The 20,508-nt window shown below is 46.2% G+C and overlaps 1 protein-coding gene across 1 annotated transcript in view; it reads right to left on the bottom strand.

The window, feature by feature from the left end:
* The window catches only part of CWC27 (CWC27 spliceosome associated cyclophilin), a 365,379-nt gene that overhangs the window by 136,627 nt on the left and 208,244 nt on the right, over positions 1–20,508 (bottom strand). The window contains exon 12 of the mRNA XM_030193180.1: positions 12,999–13,108. Coding sequence (XP_030049040.1) covers positions 12,999–13,108 — 110 coding nt within the window. The remainder of the gene's footprint in view (positions 1–12,998; positions 13,109–20,508) is intronic.

Genomic DNA, 20,508 nt, shown 5'->3' with positions numbered 1-20,508 from the left:
TGACACTCTTGGTTGACAATTTGGAGTTACTTGATGCCAATTTAGGGTGTAACCCCCTCCAGACTATTTTAAGAACCTACCAATCAGATGTTATAAGGGGTCATCTTTCGTGGAAAAAAAATTAGACTCCCTCCTATCGGAAGGCCAACTAGAGCAATCCCTTTTATTATGGTTATGCTCTACTGGAGCCAAATGCTCATCCCTTGCCTTCACCGAGGAGCTGGCTGGGCATTCGGTGGTCTTGAGTGGACCCCCTGGGACTGTTGGGAAAGGAGGCTGGAGGAATATATCTGCACCTTTGAGAGTAGCAGGATCTCCTCTGGCTTCCACTGGAAAACCTCTGAGAAGTTGAGGTCGCAGGAGGACTGGGCAAACAGAGGGACATCATGGTATCAGTTCTCTTCTTGATGAGGTCCGTGACTTCCTCCACTTTGTACCCAAAAAGATTGTCATTTTGGCAAGGTACACCCACTAGTTTTTCCTAAACTGCTGGTTCTAGGTCTGAGACACAGCCAGGCAAGTCTGTACATGCCAATACTCAATGCAGAAATCTTAGATGCCACACTGAAAACATCGAAGGTTACCTGGGTACAGTGCTTTCGGCACTCCTTCTGCTTGGCTACTAATGAAAGGAGTTTTGCAGCTTTTCAGATGTCAGAGAATCTGCAAACTCTGCCAGACTATGCACCGTGTTCCGCAAGTAGATGCTCAAGTAGAACTGGTAGGACTGTAAGCAGGAGACAAGCATATAAATCTTTCTCCCAAAAGGCATGAAGGTCCTAGTGTCTCACCCCAAGGGCACCAAAGCATAGGTTCTAGAACTCTTAGCTTTATTGAGAGTAGATTCAACCACAATAGAGCGGTGGGGCAGCTGTTCCTTCTCAAATTCTGGAGCCTTTTGGACTCTGTACATACAATCCACTTTCCTAGGAACTGGCTGCAGAGAGACAGGGCCTCCCAATTCTTTATCTGTGCCTGCTGAAGAATGCCATACATGGGTACTGTCATGGCCTCCTTAAGGGGATAATCGTAGTCAAGGACATCCAGTATTTCAGCACTGGACTCATCTTCAACCTATAAATCAAATGAGATGGACTTAGCCATATCACAAAGGAGAGCTCCTCTGGTGGGGACATAAGTACATAAGTATTGCCATACTGGGACAGACCAAAGGTCCATCAAGCCCAGCATCCTGCTTCCAACAGTGGCCAATCCAGGTCACAAAAACTGGCAAGATCGCAAAAAGTACAAAACATTTTATACTGCTTATCCCAGAAATAGTGGATTTTCCCCAAGTCCAATTTAATAATGGTCTATGGACCTTTCCTTTAGGAAGCCGTCCAAACCTTTTTTAAACTCTGCTTTCTCCCTTTCTGAGTTGGGGAGGGATCTGATGGTAAACCAAGGGAGTCCATCTCCAAGACTTCTTCTGGCTCAACCTGAGACGCCCAGGAACCGTCTGAATTAGATTCAGCAAAGTACTTCTCCTGCATAAGCTGATTCTACTACTACTACTATTAAACATTTCTATAGCGCTACTAAACTTACGCAGCGCTGTACAAATTAACATGAAAAGACAGTCCCTGCTCAACAGAGCTTACAATCTAAATTGGACAGACGAACAGACAGCTAGGGGTGGGGAAATTGCAGTGGTAGGGGTGATAAGTGAGGGTGTTGAGTAAGAGACTATTTATGTCTCCTGTAATGAATACTAGTGGATTTCCTCTCCTGATGGGTAAAGAGGCGCACTGCCTCTTCCGAGGCTGATGTCAGCCCCTGTTAAGGCACTGGTGTCAGTGCACAGGTGACAAACAAGGCATAGGCCTCGAGGATTGGTTGGGGCAGAGCCACAGTCAGCATTGACGTCCTTGAGGCTTCAGCATCACGTTACGTCAAGATTCGCTCCAACTCCTCCTGCAGCATGGCTTGGTTCCTTGGGGATAGACATTGGTAAAGATGGGGCCAGTGCTGGGTTGGTGACAGCCTGCAAAGATGTCGAAGCAGACTAAGAAGGCTTATTCTGGTCTCTAGGAGACTGGCACATCGGCAATGACTCCATGGAAAGGAGGGGTCCTCCTGGTGTCAAAGTGTTTCAGGTGGATGTGAAGCGTCTGTTCACGCTTTCCAAAAATACTAGGACTAGGGGGAGTGCGATGAAACTACAGTGTAGTAAATTTAAAACAAATCGGAGAAAATATTTCTTCACCCAACGCGTAATTAAACTCTGGAATTTGTTGCCGGAGGATGTGGTGAAGGCGGTTAGCTCGGCAGAGTTTGGAAAGGGGATGGACGGTTTCCTAGGGGATAAGACCATGGGCCGCTACTGGGTGGACTTGGGAAAGGTCCACAGTTCTGGGAGTGGCATGTGTAGAATGTTTGTGCGTTTGGGAAGCTTGCCAGGTGCCCTTGGCCTGGATTGGCCGCTGTCGTGGACAGGATGCTGGGCTCGATGGACCCTTGGTCTTTTCCCAGTGTGGCATTACTTATGTACTTAGGTACTGGTGGCACCGATGACCTAAAGCTCCTGGTACCAGGCTTTCAGTGAGACAATGTTGATGTTCCTTCGCCTTTGCTTGTTGCAAGTCGGGATCCTTCAGGGCCAATGAGGACGATACTAAATCCTGACGCATACTCTGTGTAAGGTCCGATGGAGGTCGGCCTGACATCAAGACAATGGAAGGCTTTCTCGATGAGGGTGCACCCCCAGTGTTTAATGCAGCTCCGACAGCCAGAGGGACTGATGCTGAAGTCAATGTACTGGACTTTAGTGTTGTGCTATTGTTTTCTATACTTTGTAAGGCTCCTTTTGTTCTTCCACTTTGGTGGTTTTATTTCCTCTGTATTCTATGAAGGCAACATATAAACCCGTTTGTCTTTAGAAAACTGTCTTAGGGAAAGTAGGCATACATATTTATGTTAATGCAATTAATTTCATTCATCAAGCCGAGATTAATTTACTGTACCTTACTCCCATGAGTTTTGGTACAGAAATAAGCTACAGTAAATGAATCTTGCCTTGATGAATGAAATTAATTTTATAGCTCAAAACTGACCAAAAAAGTGAACTGATTGAGTTTTGGAAAAGTGCTCTTCAATCAGAGACTAAAAATTACTAAGAAAAAAAAAGGGGAGAAACTGAAGAAAGAAATGAAAGAAGGTCCCATGTACCGTTCAAGAAATCACCAAAACACTGAATGAGACACGTGCTAGGAGAGCTGACAAATGTGACTGCTCAATTCTTGAATGCTGGGTAATGTCTGCACCAGGGCTCTATCAGATGACATACAGTGGTGGAAATAAGTATTTGATCCCTTGCTGATTTTGTAAGTTTGCCCACTGACAAAGACATGAGCAGCCCATAATTGAAGGGTAGGTTATTGGTAACAGTGAGAGATAGCACATCACAAATTAAATCCGGAAAATCACATTGTGGAAAGTATATGAATTTATTTGCATTCTGCAGAGGGAAATAAGTATTTGATCCCCCACCAACCAGTAAGAGATCTGGCCCCTACAGACCAGGTAGATGCTCCAAATCAACTCGTTACCTGCATTACAGACAGCTGTCGGCAATGGTCACCTGTATGAAAGACACCTGTCCACAGACTCAGTGAATCAGTCAGACTCTAACCTCTACAAAATGGCCAAGAGCAAGGAGCTGTCTAAGGATGTCAGGGACAAGATCATACACCTGCACAAGGCTGGAATGGGCTACAAAACCATCAGTAAGACGCTGGGCGAGAAGGAGACAACTGTTGGTGCCATAGTAAGAAAATGGAAGAAGTACAAAATGACTGTCAATCGACAAAGATCTGGGGCTCCACGCAAAATCTCACCTCGTGGGGTATCCTTGATCATGAGGAAGGTTAGAAATCAGCCTACAACTACAAGGGGGGAACTTGTCAATGATCTCAAGGCAGCTGGGACCACTGTCACCACGAAAACCATTGGTAACACATTACGACATAACGGATTGCAATCCTGCAGTGCCCGCAAGGTCCCCCTGCTCCGGAAGGCACATGTGACGGCCCGTCTGAAGTTTGCCAGTGAACACCTGGATGATGCCGAGAGTGATTGGGAGAAGGTGCTGTGGTCAGATGAGACAAAAATTGAGCTCTTTGGCATGAACTCAACTCGCCGTGTTTGGAGGAAGAGAAATGCTGCCTATGACCCAAAGAACACCGTCCACACTGTCAAGCATGGAGGTGGAAATGTTATGTTTTGGGGGTGTTTCTCTGCTAAGGGCACAGGACTACTTCACCGCGTCAATGGGAGAATGGATGGGGCCATGTACCGTACAATTCTGAGTGACAACCTCCTTCCCTCCGCCAGGGCCTTAAAAATGGGTCGTGGCTGGGTCTTCCAGCATGACAATGACCCAAAACATACAGCCAAGGCAACAAAGGAGTGGCTCAGGAAGAAGCACATTAGGGTCATGGAGTGGCCTAGCCAGTCACCAGACCTTAATCCCATTGAAAACTTATGGAGGGAGCTGAAGCTGCGAGTTGCCAAGCGACAGCCCAGAACTCTTAATGATTTAGAGATGATCTGCAAAGAGGAGTGGACCAAAATTCCTCCTGACATGTGTGCAAACCTCATCATCAACTACAGAAGACGTCTGACCGCTGTGCTTGCCAACAAGGGTTTTGCCACCAAGTATTAGGTCTTGTTTGCCAGAGGGATTAAATACTTATTTCCCTCTGCAGAATGCAAATAAATTCATATACTTTCCACAATGTGATTTTCCGGATTTAATTTGTGATGTGCTATCTCTCACTGTTACCAATAACCTACCCTTCAATTATGGGCTGCTCATGTCTTTGTCAGTGGGCAAACTTACAAAATCAGCAAGGGATCAAATACTTATTTCCACCACTGTATGTGAAAAGATAATGTCCTACCTGTCCTCAGAGAAGAGCTTGCATATACCCAGTTAAGTCAGTGTTTTATTAAGGGAAGTGGGTGCTGACATTCCTTTGTAGAACAGGCTCCTACTGGGCGTCCTATTATAGAATCGCCCTCATTATAACCACAAAAACCAAGCAGTTGGAGGTGTGTGTGCTTGGTTATAGAAACATGACGGCAGATAAAGGCCATATGACCCATCCAGTCTGCCCATCCTCTGTAACTCCTAATTCTTCCTGTTCCTAAGCGATCCCACATGCTTATCCCATGCCTTTTAAAATTCTGGAACAGTCCTAGACTCTACCACCTCCACCGGGAGGCCATTCCATGCCTCCATCATCCTTTCTGTGAAATAGTACTTCCTTAGGTTACTCCTAAGCCTATTCCCTCTTAACTTTGTCATATGCCCCCCTCATTCCAGAGCTCTCCTTCATTTGGAAAAGGCTCTCTTCCTGTACATAAATGCCCATGAGATATTTAAACATTTCTATCATGTCTCCTCTCTCCCAGCATATACATGTTGAGGTTCATAAGTCTGTCCCTATAATTTTTACATTCAAGACCGCTTACTAATTTGTAGCCGCTCTCTGGACTGACTCCATCCTCTTTATATCTTTCCATAGGTGCGGTCTCCAGAACTGCACGCAGTACTCCAAATGGGGCCTCACTAGAGACTTATACAACGGCACTATCGCCTCCTTTTTCCTGCTTGTCATGCCTCTCTTTATGCACCCAAGCATCCTTCTGGCTTTGACCGTCGCTTTTTCTGTTTGGAAGCTTTAAGGTCATCAGACACAATCACCCCCAGTCCCGCTCTTCCTTCGTACACTGAAGCACCTCACCCCCTATACTGTACCGTTACCTCGGATTTTTGCGACCCAAGTGCATGACCCTGCATTTTTTGGGATTAAACCTTAGTTATGTAAAGCAATATCTGATATTTTTGGTGTAATTGAAATACAGAACTGAAGGACAAGAGAAATAGAACAGCACGATGGTCTGTATGTCTGCAGTGTTCAGACAAATCTTATAGAGGTTTTGAGTCTGCCCTATTATGCTTGGCTAAAGAGGGCAATTATCAGACCTAGTTTGGTAAAAAGAATAGCTCAGGGATTGCTTTAACCAGTACACTAGCACAGAAGCCACTTAATTTGAAGAGAGTCAATCTTGCTAAAGGCTTAGAGAGAACTCAGACAGTAGATTGCAAATGCTTGCTTTATTATGTTGCTCTACAAAAATTTCATCATATACTTTTGCAGATGCAATCTCTGGGGCACCTGGGACAGGGGAAAAAGAGGATTAAAGCTGCTGAGTAGGTCTGCGGTAGTAAGGATTTCATAAGACACAGCAGGGGCACCTAGATGAAAAAAAGTCTAATTGGGATTCCATATACAGACTAAGAAAATAACTATGCCGAAAACATGGCAGCACACAATCTCTGCAACAGATTTTTCAGTGAAATGTAACTAAAAGAATAAAATACGTGACTACAATGATTTTTGTTTTAATTATTTCATACAGTAGACTTCTGGGGTTATTTTAGAAGCATCTCTACATGTAAATAGAGTGAATGATACATACCTGTAGCAGGTGTTCTCCGAGGACAGCAGGCTGATTGTTCTCACGACTGGGGTGACGTCCGCGGCAGCCCCCACCAACCGGAAGAAGCTTTGCGGGCGGTCCGCATGCAGGGCACGCCCACCGCGCATGCGCGGCCGTCTTCCCGCCCGTGCGCGACCGTTCCCGCCAGTTGAATGACAAGCAAAAAAGATGAAAACGCAACTCCAAAGGGGAGGAGGGAGGGTAGGTGAGAACAATCAGCCTGCTGTCCTCGGAGAACACCTGCTACAGGTATGTATCATTCACTTTCTCCGAGGACAAGCAGGCTGCTTGTTCTCACGACTGGGGTATCCCTAGCTCTCAGGCTCACTCAAAACAAGAACCCAGGTCAATTGAACCTCGCAACGGCGAGGGTATAACAGAAATTGACCTACGAAGAACAACTAACTGAGAGTGCAGCCTGACCAGAATAAATTTGGGTCCTGGAGGGTGGAGTTGGATTTACACCCCAAACAGATTCTGCAGCACCGACTGCCCGAACCGACTGTCGCGTCGGGTATCCTGCTGGAGGCAGTAATGTGATGTGAATGTGTGGACAGATGACCACGTTGCAGCCTTGCAAATCTCTTCAATAGTGGCTGACTTCAAGTGAGCCACCGACGCTGCCATGGCTCTGACACTATGAGCCGTGACATGACCCTCAAGAGTCAGCCCAGCCTGGGCGTAAGTGAAGGAAATGCAATCTGCTAGCCAATTGGAGATGGTGCGTTTCCCGACAGCGACCCCTAGCCTGTTAGGGTCGAAAGAAACAAACAATTGGGCGGACTGTCTGTGGGGCTGTGTCCGCGCTCCAAGTAGAAGGCCAATGCTCTCTTGCAGTCCAATGTGTGCAACTGACGTTCAGCAGGGCGGGTATGAGGCCTGGGGAAGAATGTTGGCAAGACAATTGACTGGTTAAGATGGAACTCAGACACCACCTTCGGCAGGAACTTTGGGTGGGTGCGGAGCACTACTCTGTTGTGATGAAATTTGGTATATGGAGCATGAGCTACCAGGGCTTGAAGCTCACTGACCCTACGAGCTGAAGTAACTGCCACCAAGAAAATGACCTTCCAGGTCAAGTACTTCAGATGGCAGGTATTCAGTGGCTCAAAAGGAGGTTTCATCAGCTGGGTGAGGACGACGTTGAGATCCCATGACACTGCAGGAGGCTTGATAGGGGGCTTTGACAAAAGCAAGCCTCTCATGAATCGAACGACTAAAGGCTCTCCAGAGATGGCTTTACCTTCCACACGATAATGGTAAGCACTAATCGCACTAAGGTGATTCCTTACTGAGTTGGTCTTGAGGCCAGACTCTGATAAGTGCAGAAGGTATTCAAGCGGGTTCTCTGCAGGGCAAGAACGAGGTTCTAGGGCCCTGCTCTCACACCAAACGACAAACCTCTTGCACTTGAAAAAGTAACTCTTTTTAGTGGAATCCTTCCTAGAGGCAAGCAAGACACTGGAGACACCCTCAGACAGACCCAACGCAGCGAAGTCTACGCCCTCAACATCCAGGCCGTGAGAGCCAGAGACTGAAGGTTGGGGTGCAGCAACGCTCCGTCGTTCTGCGAAATGAGAGTCGGAAAACACTCCAATCTCCACGGTTCTTCTGAGGACAACTCCAGAAGAAGAGGGAACCAGATCTGACGGGGCCAAAAGGGCGCAATCAGAATCATGGTGCCGCGGTCTTGCTTGAGCTTCAGTAAGGTCTTCCCCACCAAAGGTATGGGAGGATAAGCATACAGGAGGCCGGTCCCCCAATGAAGGAGAAAGGCATCCGACGCTAGCCTGCCGTGTGCCTGAAGTCTGGAACAGAACAGAGGCAGCTTGTGGTTGGTCTGAGAGGCGAAAAGGTCCACCGAGGGGGTGCCCCACTCCCGGAAGATCTTGCGTACCACTCTGGAATGGAGCGACCACTCGTGCGGTTGCATGATTCTGCTCAGTCTGTCGGCCAGACTGTTGTTTACACCTGCCAGGTATGTGGCTTGGAGGAGCATGCCGAACTGGCAAGCCCAACACCACATCCCGACGGCTTCCTGACACAAGGGGCGAGATCCGGTGCCCCCCTGCTTGTTGGTGTAATACATTGCAACCTGATTGTCTGTCCGAATTTGAATAATTTGGTAGGACAGCCGATCTCTGAAAGCCTTCAGTGCGTTCCAGATCGCTCGGAGCTCCAGGAGGTTGATCTGCAAATCCTTTTCCTGGAGGGACCACAGACCCTGGGTGTGAAGCCCATCGACATGAGCTCCCCACCCCAGGCGAGATGCATCCGTCGTCAGCACTTTCGTGGGCTGAGGAATTTGGAATGGACGTCCCAGGGTCAAATTGGTCCGAATGGTCCACCAGAGCAGTGAAGTGCGGCAACTGGTGGAGAGGCGGATGACATCTTCTAGATTCCCGGTGGCTTGAAACCACTGGGAAGCTAGGGTCCATTGAGCAGATCTCATGTGAAGACGAGCCATGGGAGTCACATGGACTGTGGAGGCCATATGACCCAGAAGTCTCAACATCTGCTGAGCTGTGACCTGCTGAGACGCTCTGGTCTGCGAAGCCAGGGACAGGAGGTTGTTGGCCCTCGCTTCGGGAAGGAAGGCCCGAGCCGTCTGGGTATTCAGCAGAGCTCCTATGAATTCCAGAGACTGTGTTGGCTGGAGATGGGACTTTGGGTAATTTATGACAAACCCCAGCAGCTCCAGGAGTTGAATAGTGCACTGCATAGACCGGAGGGCTCCCGCCTCCGAGGTGTTCTTGACCAGCCAATCTTCGAGATATGGGAACACGTGCACTCCCAGCTTGCGTAGATACGCCACTACCACCACGAGGCACTTTGTAAACACTCGTGGGGCAGAGGCGAGCCCAAAGGGCAGCACACAATACTGAAAGTGCCGTGCACCCAGGCGGAATCTGAGATACTGTCTGTGAGCTGGCAGTATCGGGATGTGAGTGTATGCGTCCTTCAAATCCAGGGAACATAGCCAATCGTTTTTCTGAATCATTGGCAGAAGGGTGCCCAAGGAAAGCATCCTGAACTTTTCTTTGACCAGGAATTTGTTCAGGCCTCTCAGGTCTAGGATGGGACGCATCCCCCCTGTTTTCTTTTCCACAAGGAAGTACCTGGAATAGAATCCCTGCCCTTCCTGCCCGGGTGGTACGGGCTCGACCGCATTGGCGCTGAGAAGGGCGGAGAGTTCCTCTGCAAGTACCTGCTTGTGATGGGAGCTGAAGGATTGAGCTCCCGGAGGACAATTTGGTGGCAGGGAGGCCAAATTCAGGGCGTATCCGCACCGCACTATTTGGAGAACCCACTGGTTGGAGGTTATGAGAGGCCACCTTTGGTGAAAAAATTTTAACCTCCCTCCGACCAGCAGATCGTCCGGTACGGGCACTTTGAGGGCGGCTATGTTCCCGTGGATCCAGTCAAAAGCCCGTCCCCAGCTTTTGCTGTGGAGGCGCAGGGGGCTGCTTAGGCGCACGCTGTTGACGAGAACGAGCGCGCTGGGGCTGTCCCTGTGTCTGACGAGGCCTTCGGGCCGGCTGGGTGTACCTACGCTTGGCAAAAGAATAGGGCGCAGCCTGCCGGGCCCGGGAAAAACGTCCACCTGCTGAGGTGGGTGCTGAAGGCGCCCGGTGGGAGAGTTTGTCGAGGGCGGTTTCCCGCTGATGCAGTTGGTCCACCAGCTGCTCGACCTTCTCACCAAAAATATTATCCCCCCGGCAAGGGACGTCGGCCAGTCTCTGCTGGGTGCGGTTGTCCAGGTCAGAGGCACGCAGCCATGAGAGCCTGCGCATCACTATACCTTGGGCCGCAGCACGAGATGCCACGTCACAGGTGTCATAGATACCCCTGGACAGGAACTTTCTGCACGCCTTCAGTTGCCTGACCACCTCCTGATAAGGCCTGGACTACTCCGGCGGGTGCTTGTCAACCAGGTCCGCCAGTTGCTTCACAGTGTTCCGCATGTGGATGCTCGTGTAGAGCTGGTAAGACTGGATGCGGGTCACGAGCATGGAAGATTGGTAGGCCTTCCTCCCAAACGAGTCCAGAGTGCGAGACTCCCGCCCCAGGGGTGCCGAGGCGGTATCCCTCGAACTCCGTGCCCTCTTGAGAGCAGAATCCACGACCGCCGAGTCATGAGGCAATTGGGGCCGCATTAACTCTGGGTCCGAATGGATTCTATACTGGGACTCTGCTTTCTTGGGGATGGTGGGATTAGATAATGGTCGCATCCAGTTCCGAAGCAGTGTCTCCTTAAGGACATTGTGCAACGGGTACCGTGGAGGACTCTCTAGGTGGTGATGGATAGTCGAGGACCTCGAGCATCTCAGCCCTCGGCTCATCCACAGAGACCACGGGGAAGGGAATGCATATAGACATGTCCCTAACAAAGGAGGCAAAGGAGAGGCTCTCAGGAGGCGAGAGCTTTCTCTCTGGTGAAGGTGTGGGGTCAGAGGGAAGGCCCACAGACTCCTCTGAGGAGAAATATCTGGGGTCCTCCTCTTCCTCCCACGAGGCCTCTTCCTCGGTATCGGACATAAGCTCATGCAGCTGAGTCCTCAACCGGGCCCGGCTCGACGTCGAGGCACCGAGGCCTCGGTGTCGTCGAGCGGTGGACTCCCGCGCCGGCGGGGACGAAGATCCCTCCATCGACGTCGACGGGGACTCTACCTGCGTGGCGGTCGAGACTGGCGCATCAGCCCTTCCAGGATCCCCGGAAGGATGGCTCGGAGGCACTCGTCCAGGCCCGCTGTCGGAAAAGACGGGGGGGCCGGTAGAGGCGTCGGTGCCGGAAGCTGTTCGGGTCCAGGAGACTGCACCGCAGTGCTGGGACCCTGACGTGTCGTTACCTCCACTACCGAGGGGGACCTTTCCTCTCGACGCGGACGCTTCGGCGTTGACTCCTCTCCGGCACCGAGGGCCGGGCGCACCGATGGGGACCGATAACGGTGCTTCTTCTGTTTTTTGCGGTGCCCATCATCGGCGCCAGGTGGAACGGAGGAGGAGGAGGTCGATCCCCCTCGGTCTCGAGGGGCCGGGTCGGACAGGGTTCGGTCCCGAGGGCCATGAGCAGAGGGAGTGACCGGGGCCGATTGCCCACGTGGCCTCTCACCCCTACCGTCACCGGAGGACCGGCGGGCCGACGGGACCTGTACTCCTGGGGTCGATGCCATCGGTGCCGATTTCGCGGGCACCGATACCGGTACCGAAGAACCGGCCGTCGATACCGATGCCGTCGAGGTCGACGTCGAGGGGCCGGCGCAAGTTCCAAAAAGACGGTCCCGAAGAACTTGCCTCGCAACCTGAGTCCGTTTCCGGAGACCAAGACACAAAGAACACGACTTGATATTGTGCTCCGGCCCGAGGCACTGGAGGCACCAAGCGTGGGTGTCGGTCTGCGAGATAGGCCGGCCGCACCGACCACAGTTCTTAAATCCACTCGGGACCTTCGAGGACATCGACGGAAAAATCGCGCTGGCGAAGTTAAAGTCGTCGATGGTGGCGGTAAATCACACCTCGAAAAATAAAGCAACCGCGCGGCCACAAGGCCGCAACGCGACGCCCTCACTAGAAAACGAGGGAAAAATCAGCGCGTTCTCTTCCTTTTTTTTTTTTTTTAGAGAAAAGGAAAAAAGGTTTGAAGCGCGCAGCAACAAAAAACAGAAAATTAGCGAATTCGTGGACAACGTGACAGTTTTCCGGGGCTGACTAAGAGAGAGCGGCGACGCACGACTCTCTCCAGCGCGGAAAAGAAAAGACTGGCGGGAACGGTCGCGCACGGGCGGGAAGACGGCCGCGCATGCGCGGTGGGCGTGCCCTGCGTGCGGACCGCCCGCGAAGCTTCTTCCGGTTGGTGGGGGCTGCCGCGGACGTCACCCCAGTCGTGAGAACAAGCAGCCTGCTTGTCCTCGGAGAACAAAATTTACACACACAGATTTCATGCATGTGTAAATAGTGACTTCAGAATTCTCCCATTTATACACATATTTCAAGGGAGTGTGGTGAAAGTATAGTTTGGGCAGGGCAAAAATCTACACATATGTTCCCCATTTCATAGAGGGACTACATGTCTATTGGGGAAAATATCCCCATTGGATTTTACACTAGCTCAGAGTCATGCATAGATTTTAAAAGTACTTGCTTTGGCCAGGGATTACATGACGCATTAAGGAAGTCATTCTCCTTAATCCCCAGTTGTTTACTTCTGTCTCCAAGATGAAACCAAATTAAAATTGCAGCCTCACTATTTTAACTGGTTCTGTAAAATGGCGCAGATACAAGTGGAAACAGCTGGGCATGTGCCACTCATTTCATCCACATCTATATTTCTAAAATGGCTGCTCCTGTTGTGAGTGCCGGTAAATACACATGCACTCCCACAGTTATTGTAGAAAAGGAGTTGTAAGTACTGCTGTAATTTAGCATATCCCGACTTGGACATCTCAATTCCAATCTATGCAAAACAGGCAATTTTCAACAAAAATGAATACCTGTTCTTCTCGAGAAGCACCTTTCTTTGGAGCCTGTTTCTTCAATTCTTCATACTTTTTCTTTTCTTTCAGGTATTCTATAACAGCGATATCTGTAATTGTTTCTTTCTCTAGATGACAAAAGATTAAATTTAATAAAATGCAGCTAATAATGAGATTAGTTTTAAGGAAAACACTGTATTAACTATAGAAAACCCTCTGATGCTATCCATTTAAAGTTCTAGGCACGACTTGAAGGAGTTTGTTACAAAGTGTATGTCTGACTACTACAAACAGAGACCCTAAATTTTTAAATACAGATTTCACTAAAAGAAGGGACTTGCAACAGGTGATGTTGCAAGGAAAGAAGAGGGCAAACAGTGGTATAGGGGGATCAGAAGCTGAGATAAAAGGGGAGGTGTGTCAGCGGATTACATGAGAAATGCTCCTATGTAGGTAGGCACTGTGTATGTATTTGAAAGCATTTAGTAACATAGTAACATAGTAGATGACGGCAGAAAAAGACCTGCATGGTCCATCCAGTCTGCCCAACAAGACAAACTCATATGTGCTAGTATTTGTGTATATCTTACCTTGATTTGTAACTGTCATTTTCAGGGCACAGACCGTACAAGTCTGCCCAGCACTATCCCCACCTCCCACCGGCTCTGGCACAGACCGTCTGCCCAGCACTATCCCTGCCTCCCACCACTGGCTCTGGCACAGACCGTATAAGTCTGCCCAGCACTATCCCCGCCTCCCAACCACCAGCCCCGCCTCTCAACCACCAGCTCTGCCATCCAATCTCGGCTAAGCTCCTGAGGATCCATTTCTTCTGAACAGGATTCCTTTATGTTTATCCCATGCATGTTTGAATTCCGTTACCGTTTTCCTCTCCACCACCTCCCGTGGGAGGGCATTCCAAGCATCCACCACTCTCTCCGTGAAAAAATACTTCCTGACATTTTTTTTTTAGTCTGCCCCCCCTTCAATCTCATTTCATGCCCTCTAGTTCTGCCGCCTTCCCATCTCCGGAAAAGGTTCGTTTGCGGATTAATACCTTTCAAATATTTGAACGTCTGTATCATACCCACTCAGAAAATTACAAGTTCTCCTTTCTACTCATACTTTCTAAATGCATTCAAATGGTTCTTAAGTCTGGAAGGACATAAGTTTGGCTAGTTTTAGGAATCATCTTTGTGAATTTAGGGCCTCTTATCAAGCCATGCCAGCTGTTCCCGTGCAGCAATGCCAACATAGCCCATTCAAAGTGAATGGGCTTTGTCGGCATTACTGCACCGGGAGCCAATAGCACAGCTTGATAAAAGAGGCCCTTAAGGAGGAGGAGGAGGAGGAACTGAGAAATGTCACAAACTCAGAAGACTGAGAAATACTTCTAAGTTGCCTCACAGAAATGACTAGTGATGACAGTTTCTTTGTTTTTTTTCCTTAAGGACTCTACTTTCCCGTTTTCAGCCAGCTTCTACACCTTTATCTTATGCCACTCTCTCATTTGGAACACAAGACTGTAACATATGGTATGTTGAATGATGTTAATCCCTAGGCATCTCCAAAGGATACAATTCTTACCACTCCAAGCAGTTATAACTACTATTCTGTTTGATATCCACTCTGACAGCATTCCTGCTCTATCTTGTCACATAGGTTGAGGTAACTAAATGTTGTAGCAACAATGAAAAAATATATGCTGTCAAATGGGGAACCTGCTGAAGAAATAATGCAGTTGTCATGGACTGCTTTGGGCCATCATTTCAATAATTACAGTATTTAAGTAGTTTCTTGAAGAGTAAGTGTCAACTGATGCTTCAGATTAGCACTGTTTCTGGTTACAACATTTCTGCTGTTTAATGAATTCATTGTTGAGAACAAATATAAACACTGGATGAATATTACCTTTTTTCATGAATGTTCTTGAGCAAAATTATTCTGTACCTATAGAAGAATACTTAACAGTGAGAAATAACATCATAAAACACATATTTCAGAAGGTACATAATCACACTGAAGTCTTAGATAAGTAAAAGCATTATTATAATTTACTTATGAAATATATGACATCTCCTGGCCTTTTCCATTACAACATGCATTTAAGCATTCAATCAAACTGATGTAGCTAAAGTCAGTCATACCGCTTTAAAAATTCCTATTATTCCAAAAATATGATTTATCATTAGAAAGCTAAGATTACATTCTCATATATTGCCCCATCTTCTTAAAAAAAGGGCATGAAGCAACTAAAATATCAAAATAATACATAAGCAACATAACATCACATCAAATACAATGAAATTCCAAAAACAATCAACAAGCAGCAAATTATCATATACATAATTACCATAACACCTCTCTTACAGAAAGATAGGAGAAAGTTAACTCTATCTTTCCCAGCAACAAACGCAACAATAGCACAAAAATAAAATCATAGTCACATAATAGTAGGCAAGACTCATGGTAATCAAATTGCTGAGTTATTCCTATGTATGCCATGGAAAAAATAATAACCATATTTTCCAAAGTTGAAGAATAAAGTGCAACATTCCCATTTGCTTCTGAAGGAGCTCACAAAAGGCCAACCCCATTTGATAGGCCACTTTGATGATGCCCAGTCACCGATAGTGGTCCTCCTTTTTTGGTTTGTTGCAAAAAGCATTATGGAAGGGATTGATCTAGCACTGGCAACCAACTTGAGATCATTAAGAGCATCTGTGGAACATAGAAAATCTCACGTGACAGTGGTACCCAGAAGAAAGTGGTCTCTCCATCCTACAGTGTCACCTCTAGACAGCAGGCTAGCAGGCTCTCTCTTCTGATGTAATGCTATGTTACGTTATACTCTTACAGCCTGCTATATCTCCAAATCAGTGTTCAGAGCGAAAGTACATAAGATGACCAATCAAAAGTAACAATCGGGATAATACACAATGAAAGTGTGATCAAAATAACTTAGTTCAAACTTGCAAAAGAAGATAAGAATGATTAGATTGTATTTCCTGGGGTAAGGAGTTTCACGTCTTTACAGACTGATATAAAAATGAGTTCTCACGCAAGGCCTTAAATCTCAGTACATTTACTGGAGGGAAACACAGAAGACAACGGTCTGCATTATGACGAGAACCACTAGAGCTCAATTAGTATATACAAGACAACAGAGGCACAGGAGAATATTCCTCTAAAGCTCTGAAAACTAAATAACATAATTTAAACAATTCTGGTCACCATATCTCAAAAAAGATACAGCTGAATTAAAAAAAGGTTCAAAGGAGGTCAAAATGATAAAGGGGAACGACTAAACAAGTTAGGGCTCTTCAGCTTGGAAAAGAGACGGATGAGGGGGGATATGACAGAAATGAAAGCAGACCTTGTGAAGAAAAACAGGTTTTTTATTGGTTGTTCAAAGCTTCCAGGACTCACGAACAAGTGCCTGACATGGGGAAGTACAGGCTGCAACAGGGGCAATGAAACTGCAACATCAAATCCCGAGTGGTGTAGAACAGGTAAAAATGAATCAATTTTTTACTCTTTCACAAAGTACAAAGCAGGGGCGTAGCCAGACAGCAGATTTTGGGTGGGCCTAGGCAAGAAGCAGGTGGGCACCAAATGTTCTCCCCCCCCTCACCAAAAAAAAATCTCAGCTGGTGGGAAAATGCTTCTCTCCAACTTGGTAGCCTGCAGCAGGCATGCGCTGAAAATTGAGCATTCACAGGTGCCAGTATCGTGGAGAGCAGCATTTTCATTACCATCAGGGGGAAGTCTTCAGCTGGCAGAGCTTGGGATCCCCACCAGCTACCGATAAACATGTGCTACTGTTGGGTGGGCCCCGGTCCACTCAGGCCCATCTGTGGCTACGCCACTGGTACAAAGATTAGGGGGCACTCAATGAAAGTTACATGGTAATACCTTTAAAATGAATAGGAGGAAATATTTTTTCACTCAATGAGTAGGTAAGCTCTGGAACTCGTTGCCAGAGGATGTGGTTACAGCGGTGAGCATATCTGCATTTAAAAAAGGTTTGGACAAGTTCCTGGAGGAAATATATTGTTTCTCCTATTCCCAAAACAATAGATCCTAAAAAGCTCATGTATATATTAAACAGCAAGAGGGAAATAGGAGATCCTTGAGTGACACTGCAAGGAGGAACCAAAGTAAGAGAGGATTCTCCAACTTTGAAAACATGGTAACATCTGTTTTTCAGAAAGGAATTGGACCAGTTAAAACAACATTAGTAAACCCTAGTTTGAACAGAATGTTATAGTCTACTGTATCACGTTGCCAAGTTGTCAAATTATAGCAAAGACATTTGACCACCTTTATTAAGAATTCTTTTTACTTCAGAGGTCAAAGCAAGTAGAAGGGTCTCAGTACTATGAAAACGTCTGAATCCATATTGAGAAACTTGATGTAAATTTAATTTCTCAAGGTAATCAGACAGTTGAAGGCCTATCAAAAATTCAATCAATTTTGAAAGAAAAAGGTATATTTGCTATTGGTCGAAAATTAGCTACCTGGGTTAGATCTAGGCCAGCTGCTTTAGGAATTGGCGTCAACACAATACTGCTCATGGCTGAAGAGAACCAACCAAGACTCATGGTCAGATTTATAAAATTAACCAACCAATTAGGTACTGCCAAAAGAGGATTGTCCAAAAGAAAAGGAGGACTTTATCCAATAGACAGCAGATAGTAGAAAGCTTCTTCACAAAAAGGTTTTATATCATTGTCAGTAATTGGAGAGAAGTTAGACCATCTTCTATCTGCAGGAATCCCAGAGGTTAAGTTCATACTATTATCCTCCCAACACTAGATACCATTTGATACCCCTGTGAAGGGCTGATGAATTAATTTTACTTTATTAGAAAAATAAGCAAGAGCATTAGCAAAGGGCTGAGAGTAAACAGACAAAGAGGTGGTAATAGTAGATGTAATAAGGTGGTTTATCAATTTGAATATCTTTCCCAAATCCCTACAAGACTCCTAAAAAAATCCACACTGGACCATCAATACTCACCAGAAACTATTACAAAATTAATCAAATTCATTTTAACTCACAACTACTTCCGCTTTAACAATGATATCTATCTACAAATAATGGGCACTGCAATGGGCACCAGGACAGCACCTCAATATGCCAACCTTTTTATGGCTGAGCTGGAAGAGACATTTCTGAATACATACCAGACCAAACCTCTAAAATACTACCGGTACATCGATTACATTTTTATGATTTGGACGGAGGGGGAAGAAACTCTGAAACAATTTTACTATTCCTTCAATACATACCATCCTACAATCAGATTCAAAATTGACTACTCGCCAGAAAAAGTCAATTTTTTGGACACCACAGTCTCAATCAGTGATGGCTGTATACAAACATCTATATACAAGAAACCCACAGACAGATGCAGCTACCTCCACAACTCTAGCTTCCACCCTTCACATACAAAAAGATCCATTATTTACAGCCAAGCCACAAGATACCACCGTATCTGCTCGGACCAAGAGGACAGAGACAGACACCTTGAAACCCTGACTGCATCCTTCAAACAGAAAGGCTACAACCCCAAAATAATCTCCAAGAATATTGCCTCCTCCCTCAAAAACCCAGGGAAAATCTGCTACAGTACAAAAAACAATCAAACAGAATTCCCCTTGTAGTGACATACAACCCAGAGCTGGAGAAACTGAGGAAAATCATAAGAGACTTACAGCCACTACTCCAGGAAGATGCTGGCCTTCCGACAGCCACCAAATTTAAAACACAAGTTGATCAGAAGTAAACTTCCAACACAGACGGAAAAAGAAAAGGGCACGTTTCCGTGTTACACAGCCAGCTGCAAACCATGCCAAAACATTTCACAAGACCCCAGTGTCATTCACAAAGGAAAAATATTCAACATAAAGGACTATTTTACATGCTCATCTTCCAATGTGGTATATATCATTCAGTGTAAAAAATTTAACGAAGGATGCTATATTGGAGAAACAGGCCAGATGCTTAAGACAAGATTCAATCTGCACAGACATCACATGAAAATAGCCGGTGCCAGTCAAGCCCCCACCCCTGTGGGCCAACACTTCACAAGACCAGAACACTGCACCAGTGATTTCACAGTAAGAATACTGAAAGGTAATTTTAAAACAATCCAGGAACGTAAGACCTTTGAAATAAGAATGATTGAATATTTTGACACCCAACAAATAGGACTTAATAAGGATCTGGGTTTTCTAACCCATTATAAAACATAAAGCTGTATTTCTCTGTTTATTTCTCTATTACCCTCCTCTCACCTACCAACACCCATTCTGTTAGAATATCAATGAAATGCTTTGATGTCCCCATGCATACCCCCACCCTCCCACTCTGTCAGACTGCCAAAGTAATGCTTTGATGTTTCTCTTATATATACTATCTGCTACCACATTTGCTTATTTCCGATCTGAGGAAGAAGGGCAACCTTCGAAAGCTAATCAAGAAATGCATTACGTTATGTCCAATAAAAAAGGTATCATCTTATTTTCTTTTCCATGTTTTATTTTCTTTGATTTCTATTGATAACCAAATCCCTACCAAACTGGAATAATACGTCTTCTTACCCTCTCTTATTTATTGTTTATATAAAATCAAATGCTGTTTCCAGTGATCTTTTACAGGAGTATTTATTGACTTGCGCCAAGTTCTTTCCAATCTTCGGCATTCTCGTTTCAATTCCAATAAATTATCAGAAAACCTGGGTTCATGACGAGGTCTAGAACATTGTTTGTTTGTAAAGGAGCTATAGTATCTAATAGAATAAGAACTTCTTTTTATGGTCTGCCACAGATGACACCATGGAGGGGAGCAGAGCTTGCACTAGTAGAAAGTCAATGGCAAAAGTAGCTGCAAGTCATGAAACATCCTCAGCTGGAGGGGGACTTAAATGGAACCAGTTTCAACACCCTCCAAAGAGCAGCAGTTACAATCATAAACAAAAGTATGGGGGATTAACCTGCATGGAGCAGTAGGTACAATCCTAAACAAAGGCATTGGAAGGGGAGGGGTAACTTGAATGCATTTGTAGTTACAATCCTGACCAAGACTGGATGGACCAGGCTACTGTTTATCTACCATCATTTCTTATGTTACTACAGCTATTACATTAGAAGTCATATACACGATTTCCATATGAAAATGCTGGCATTTTCAAGCCACATGGAAACAGCAGTTTTAGGACAGCCACGATCTACACATGAATGTGCTAGTGTCACTGAAATTTCCACATTTTGAAAAGAGATGTGTGAGGCATGGCATGGGGGCACTGAGGTATACATATTTATGATGTACTTCACAAAGCCCAAAGCCTAGGCACGTGTGGCACTGAGGTATGCACGTTAATGATGTACTTCACAAAGCACAAAGCCTATACAATGAGGGTGGAAAATCTAAACGCTAGCACCTAAATTACGTACCAACATTAGCCTCACTTGTCTTTTGAACCTGGTGGTTCCTAGAGGAGAAATGAGATCTGCTTGATTGC

This window comes from Microcaecilia unicolor, chromosome 2 (genome assembly GCF_901765095.1).
Source record: "Microcaecilia unicolor chromosome 2, aMicUni1.1, whole genome shotgun sequence".
Taxonomy (NCBI): domain Eukaryota; kingdom Metazoa; phylum Chordata; class Amphibia; order Gymnophiona; family Siphonopidae; genus Microcaecilia; species Microcaecilia unicolor.
This window is presented reverse-complemented; position numbering and strand designations above follow the sequence as displayed.